The sequence below is a fragment of the Megalobrama amblycephala genome, linkage group LG18, assembly GCF_018812025.1.
Source record: "Megalobrama amblycephala isolate DHTTF-2021 linkage group LG18, ASM1881202v1, whole genome shotgun sequence".
Lineage (NCBI taxonomy): Eukaryota > Metazoa > Chordata > Actinopteri > Cypriniformes > Xenocyprididae > Megalobrama > Megalobrama amblycephala.
In genome coordinates, this window is record NC_063061.1 from 25991319 (window position 1) to 25999080 (window position 7762).

Below are 7762 nucleotides of genomic sequence, written 5' to 3' on the forward strand. Positions count from 1 at the left end.
CAGTGGGAAGCTAGTGGAAAACGCTCGTAACACGCGGGGAGAGGCACTACGCGAACCAATCGGAGAGCCGGTGCAGTGCGGTGGGCGGGTCACCTCGGGTTTCGTGACGCGAAGTTGCATGTGAGTTACGAGCACAGCCGCATGGGTAGAGTTACGACTGACATAGTGGTTAGTGAAGTCAAGCTTGAACAGCGGCTCAAAAAAGCCTGAGCTAAACAGTATTCCAGTGTACAAGCATCAAAAGAGGGTGAGCAGTGTGGATTTATTTACTATGCATGAATCCGGAGTGTTTGACCATACAGCTTGTGAGAAAAATAATGTATTTAAATATTTAGATGCATGTGGGGAAGTTTAGTAATCAGTGCTGTATTCAGATGAAGCATCATGGACGCAGCACGAGTCACTACCTGTACTTCGCAGCAATTCTATTAGGCTTTCACATTTTAAATCATTATTATTGTTGGATGCGGAGTTCGTAGACGTTTTTGAGAAGAAATATATCTTGCGCATATGGTTTTTATAGAGAATAATTAGGGCGGTGGCGTGAAGTGAAAGTTACAAGTGCTTGGCGTCTGGAGAGAAATGTTACGTAATTCTGCCAATCATGAGAGAGCATTGAAAGCAGATGCTGAGGACATCGCCACCGTATGGCTTTAATGGACTCATCTGTGGACACCAGAGTCCAGCCAAATGCTGTTTTATGGCAGCACTTAGGTGAAAGTTACTCCATTTTGCCTTGTGAAAATCACCACATTTTGTAACAAATAGTTATATCAGACTTCTGTGATTCCCTCTCCATGACCTTATCAAAGGCAGACACCTGTGCTGTGAATTATTAATTGTGCTTTGCAGCATAATTTACTCTCACTTTCATTCTGCCCAATGAAATTTAATTCTTAACTCATGCTGTTTGTTACTTATGCAACTGCTTGGGACATTCAGCCTTTGTAAATTATCGTTTTAATAGCCCGATAATCGGTTTGGCCGATATTTTTACAGATGTTTTACACTTTTCTACTTTGGTTATCAGATCTGCCAACAAGTTGCAAAATCTCATTACAAATCTTTGTTTAGAAACATTTTTATGTGTCATTGTTGAAATAGCATGTCAATAATAACCATTATTATTGTTGTTATTATTATACAAATATTAATATACAGATTGTTTTTTTTGTTTTTATTAAGCAGAATTAAAACTAATTTTAAAATTATACATATATCAATTACTTGACACTTACGAAGGGCACTTCAGAGTGAAAACAATCATGGCCGCCATATTGAAGGGTCGTTCCAAACCGAAGTGCTCAAAACTGGCCACTTCAAAGGGCCCTTCGGAAAGAAGGATTTCAAAAGGGTACAACTGATGGACACTTTGGGCCCCATAATCCTTTGCATAGGGAAGTTGTTTGACATCACAGAATGGGTACAGGAGGCTCGGAGTTCGATTTTACCTATGTATGTATAGTATTTTTCTATACTACTGTAATATTTATACGAGTTAGATTTAGTACATTATTATGGTCAAAATGACATTGTACTTCTACAAAAATACTTTACAACTCCCTTTATCAGTCCATTCAAATGTTTCAAATACATAGACACAATATACAATATGGTGCGATAAACCAAACATAAATAAAATATATATATAAACTAAAGTTAAGCAAAAGGCGCAGTTTGCACAATCTATCCTCCTTGGCTGTCTCGTTAAGATGAGGCAGAAGTGCATTCCAAAAAAAGACGGTTTTTTTTACCCCTACACCCTTCGAAGCTCTCACTCCGGAGGGTAAACCCTTTTAAGTGATTAGGGCATAGGGATGAGCCCTTCCAAATGGAACGCAGGGTTCAATGGACAGATTTTTTCAAACACACCTCCCATGTGCCATTGGCCAGTCAGTCAAACAAATAGTCCCGCCCCAATTGATGTGATTGGCTGAGTCACTTTTGTTTATATTGTTTAAACTGTTCAGGGAAATTAAAGGTGGGCAGAGTAACTTCCTGTTGACGTTCAAAGTGTTGTCAAACAAAACAGAGGCTAGCTAGACCCTCCCTCCTCCTCCCCCTCCCCTCCGTGCTTCCTGAAACAGTCATGAACGCGCATTTAAAATCATTCTTGTCGGTTATTGGCTGGAGCATGTTTATTATGTTTCGTGGTCCAGGGTGCACCAGTTTGTTTTTATTGCCGTTTTTGGAGCTTGTTGCGACTACAGAGACCGCGTTTTTTTTACAGTGTGTTCAGGGGACAGGCAGCTAGCGGATAGTGAGGAGATGTTTGCTGTATGTGACAAAAAATGTTTTGGCCTAAAAATTTGTGACATCGCTTAGAGCACTTTTAACCTACAAATGGATTTGATTTTCCTTTGCAAGTTTTTCCTTTGTTTTTTCGTGTACAGAGACAACAGCATTGTCCAAACGATCAATGTGCACACGGATATGTGAAAACGACTAAAAACACTGTAGTATGCTGCCAGGCCAGTAGTTAGTGATGCCACTCTGAACATGTAATACACATGCGTATGACGTCACGGTTTTCAGAAATTTGCGGTTTTGTCGTTTACTGGTTTTGACGTGCACTTTAAAACCCGTTTTCAAAAGTTTGCATTTTCAGACCCCCAAAACGCTGTTGTAGTGTAAATGAATAGCCAAAACCAAAAAAAAAAAACTATAAAAAGTTTTCAGTTTTTAGTTGAAAACGGTGTCGTGTAAACAGCTCCCTAGTTTTATCCACACATTAACGGGGATATGAGAAAATTAAATTGCGCACTTCAGCTACGAGATGATGATTATTATTATACAAATATTATAATACAGATTGGTTCTGTTTTTAGTTATTGTGTCAAAAAGGCAGAAATTAAACAAATATTTAAATTCTACATATAGGTTACTGGCCAAATTTTTCAAACGCGCGCCCCATGTGTCATTGGCTAGTTAAACAAATAGTCCCACCCCAAACTTATGCAATTGGTTGAGCCAGTTTTGCTGTGACTTTTAGCTTTATCTGCATGCTAATTGGGGATAGAAGAAAGTTAAATAGCACACTTCAGCTTCATGAGTAATAAAAACATTATCGTCGATCTCTAATTCTGTATGCCAGTTTACTGAATGCAAATGATTTGAAATGTCTCCGATGTAGATGACCTCTCTCTGTTGCATATGCATTAGGCCTTGGTTTCGTTTCATTTCAGTAAATCGAGCTGGATAAAGATCTATGCTTTCTCATACGTCCTTCTCACTGAATGGATTTCATCAAGCTTCTTCCCCTCCTGGGCCCAACATTAAGTGCCTGAGAGTCTTTTGCAGAGGGAGCTGATTGAGGTGGCCTCCTTTTTGTCAAATCATGACTGCACGTTTTCATTTTTAGTAGATGCACTAGTTCCTTAATAAGCTGATTGGAAAGATGGATGACTCCGTAAACTCAGACAGGTCCCAGAGCAGACCGTTTACATCTGTATTTGCCATTAAAGAACTGATAAGCAATTATAGTGATTCGGGCCCATTTTTCTTTATTTGTAAGTGAAGGCTTTGTGCGAATATTTCAAATTTTTGAAGTTGCTTTCTTGGCTAAGAATAAAGAAACGGAGCATTTGATGTAAGTGAATGAGGGTGGGTTTTTACAGAATGTTATGAGCTTTGAGAAATTTTTTTATTATTATTATTTTGTGATTTCCAGTTTGTCTACACAGGTAATCCAGTTTGTCCTTGTCAACATGAAAATACTTGCCTTTCCATGATTTTAAAATGAGAAATGCAATCCTTAAAAAAGTGAAGTAATTTTTCTAATATTAAAATACTTTCTCATCACAACATAATACACAGTCAACTATAATATAATTGAACTGGTTAATAATATCCTTCTGTTATATTTGATCATCATTTTATATTATTACGAGCACAAGTTTGTGTGTCTGATTAACTAAACGCATGACGTTTACTAAGCACATAACGTATTATTGCTGCCATATGAACATTATGATTGACTCATCTCTGGTTGATAACAGAATACTTCCTAATTGTAACATTTGAAAGATGCATTTTCTGTAAAGTTGCTTTGAAAGAATATATATTGTGTAATAAACTTGACCTGAATGAATAAACTTTAACTATAAGTAAGCCATTGATATGTTAAGATTTGTTGACATCCTGAAGCAGCAGCATTGGCTCAACCAATGGTGTGAGTCGAGGGGTGGGATTATCGGTTTATCTGACTAATGGCAGGTGGGGGAGTGTTTCTGGAAACCCGTTTTTTTTTTTCAATTCTGTTTGATGATGGTAGTAGCATCATTAAACGAGAAAGTTTTCTAATTCAGCTTCATGATCCAGGTGCTTCCTTGTTATTCTGACTTTAATAGCAGATGGTCAGTGAATCTCCTTTGCGTTTTCTCTTTCTTCATATTCACAGCCATCATGACTGACAGGAAGGCAGTAATAAAGAACGCTGATATGTCTGAGGACATGCAGCAGGATGCTGTGGATTGTGCCACACAGGCCATGGAGAAGTACAATATTGAGAAAGACATCGCTGCATATATCAAAAAGGTCATCCACAGAACGTTTATGATTGACACTTCCACAGACTTCATCAACAATATTTTATTTTTGAGATATCATTTATTATTGTCTTGCTTCTTAGAAATATTCAATGAAGCAGTCAGTAAATATTCAGATTTGGAGTTATTGTTTGATCTCAAATGAATTTTTATACATTTCTATTCATTAATATTCCAACAAAAGTTAAACTAGCTAATGCACTTCAATACTTTGAAGCTAATGTTCAGCTAAATGTTTAATTGCCCCTTATGTTAAAATGTATTATGTAAAATTAAATTTTAATGACAAGTGTATGTACATTATTAATGATTATTTTAATGGCTTTGCAATATAAGCACCATAAAGTATGTAAATACATTAATATGGGACTATACATGTTTTAGGCCAGGCTTAAAGGGATGGTTCAAACAATGAAAATAAATGTAAATAAATAAAATGTTTTGCATGAACTATCCTTTAAAATGCACCAAGGGGTCCTTGGTCTGAGAAGTTTGAAGACCCCTGCAGTCCTTCTAGAACAGAGGAACAAAAAAAAATTGCCACAACAATATTTGAAGGCCCCCTTCATTCACCGTTTCTACCCAATGAAATATTTTAGAGCTTGGCATAACTAGAAAGATGTATATTTGTTATAAAAAAAAATAACCACATAATAAGAAATATCTTGAATTCTAGTTTTTTAGCTTATTTTCATGTGTTTTGTTTATCGCTTTAAAGGGTTAGTTCACCCAAAAAGCATTAATTACTCACCCTCATGTAAGACCTTCGTTCATCTTCGGAACACAAATGAATATATTTTTGATCAAATCCAATGGCTTAGTGAGGCCTCCAATATAATTAACAAGATAATTAACACTTTCAAGCCCTGAAAGGCATTTAAAACAGTTCATGTGACTACAGTGGTTTAACCTTAATGTTATGAAGCAATAAGAATACTTTTTGTGCACCAAAAAAACAAAGTAACGACTTTATTCAACATTTCAGGAAAAACACTGCTTCATTAAGCTTCGAAGCTTTATGAATCTTTTGTTTCGAATCAGTGTTTCGGAGCGTGTATCAAACTGCCAGTCACGTGAACAATTGCAACATTTCGAAACACTTATGACGTAATGAAGCCTCGATTACTGAAATCACTTGACTTTGGCAGTTTGATACATGCTCTGAACCACTGATTTGAAACAAAACATTCGTGAAGCTTCAAAGCTTCATGAAGCAGTGTTTTGAAATTGCCCATCACTAGATATTGTTGAATAATGGGGCTGCAAATTAGCCTTTGGCTAGAAGCCTGTACATGGAGCATCGGCTGCTTGAAATTGTAGAAATGTTATACTGCATTGTCCCTGTTAAATAAACTAATAAAAAAATAAAGTAGTTATTTTGGCGCACAAAAAGTATTCTCTTTGCTTCATAACATTAAGGTTGAACCACTGTAGTCACATGAACTGTTTTAGTCACATTTTCTGGGCATTTAAAAGTGTTAATTATCTTGCTGGCAATGGAGGCCTCACTGAGCCGTCGGATTTTATCAAACATACCTTAATTTTTGTTCTGAAGACGGACGAAGGTCTTACGGGTGTGGAATGACATGAGGGTGAGCAATTATTTAGAATTTTAATTTTTGGGAGAACTAACCCTTTAAGTAATCTTAGGGTCCCCTTTTGCAAGTTTGTTGGTGCCCCGTGGTTGAGAACCACTATTCTAGAATATTGAATACTGTTGGTCTTACTAAAGTATACATAACTGTTCTTGCTTTTCAACAGGAGTTTGATAAGAAGTATAATCCAACATGGCATTGTATTGTGGGACGGAACTTTGGCAGTTACGTGACGCATGAAACAAAGCATTTCATCTACTTTTACTTGGGTCAAGTGGCCATTCTACTCTTCAAATCGGGCTGAGAGGAAATCTGTCGTTCGTGAAAGTTGGACATCAACTCCAAACCTGGACTGTGATGCACTGATGGCTTGAGCCACACTCAGACTACACACACACACACACACACACACACACACACACACACACACACACACACACACACACACGCTTTCATTCTCTCCCACATACACACATGAATTTAGCTATAGAGGCTGTGCATAAATGCATGGACCGTGTATATTATTTAATTTGTATATGTTGCAATACAGTAACCTTTTTTGCTTTCTGTAGTTGCACGAGATGACGCAACAAAATGATTTTTGTTAGTTTTTTCCAAGTCCAAATTTGTTTTGCACTGAAGTTGTACAAAATGCTTTGACCGTTGCCTTTAAAGTATATTAAAGAATGATATGTCATACATATTCTGGGTAAGTGATTTTTAATTGATTTTGTAGATACAAACACAGAATTGTCTTAATTTGGTTTCTAGTTAATACCTATTATATTAAAAACGCTATGTCGGTACATATTTTGGGTAAGTGATTTTTATTAATTTCTGTAGATCCAAACACAAGATTGTCTGCATTTGGTTTCTAGTTAATGGCTGTTCCTAACCCACGTTATTTGATGTAAAATTTACCCCACATCCTTTTTTTCTCTCTTTGCACCATAATGTAACATGATCAATTGTCCTATGAAGTGCAGCTCAAGAATTTAACAAACTTCATTATCTCAGCAGACAAGGGCACTTGCTGCATGCATTTTTGCTGAGGTAGTGAGTATTCAGGTTGAGTTCAATTACAAATGAGCAGACCTGTCTGGAAACAAGGGGCCATTAATGGGATACAGTACCTCTTGAATTTCAAGGACACATTTACTAAAGGCTTTGCTGCTTTTATGCCCCTCTTATGAAAGTATATATTTAAACGATGTCAATGGTCCCCCTCACAATCCCTTTGTCATGACACAAAAGCCCTCTTGGGTGAGTGGCAGTCCCACTCTAAATATTTTATACAGTGATGAGTGAAGTCTTCTGTAGCTCTGCCTATTGAAGATAATGCGCCGTGTACATGGCCAGACATGTACATGTACGCCGTCATGTGTTCATCACTTCAAATGTACCGAGGAGAGATGTGAAGAGTTCTACAACATTAATAACACGTTGTCACACTCAGAAATCGAATGCCAGCATTCTAAAAACCCATAGAAAATTCCTGAGGGAACCCATCTTGGCACTATCATATAACTATATATATTACTATTTTAATGTCAGCTTTTGACAAGCACCTAGTTGAAGCTGGACATATCAAAAAAGTTTGTCTTTTAAGTTGCTTTTTAA

General features: G+C 36.9%; 1 protein-coding gene across 2 annotated transcripts; it reads left to right on the forward strand.

The window, feature by feature from the left end:
- dynll2b (dynein, light chain, LC8-type 2b) lies at positions 1–6843 on the forward strand. Of its 2 annotated transcripts, none has more exons than XM_048165549.1 (3): positions 1–120; positions 4400–4536; positions 6309–6843. In XM_048165549.1, exons 2-3 carry the CDS (start codon positions 4405–4407, stop codon positions 6444–6446), a joined length of 270 nt encoding a protein of 89 aa, XP_048021506.1. In that variant the 5' UTR covers positions 1–120; positions 4400–4404; the 3' UTR covers positions 6447–6843. The 2 variants fall into 2 exon arrangements, with proteins under 2 accessions (XP_048021506.1, XP_048021505.1); XM_048165548.1 differs by having other exon boundaries at positions 109–247.
- The last annotated feature ends 919 nt before the right edge of the window (positions 6844–7762 follow it).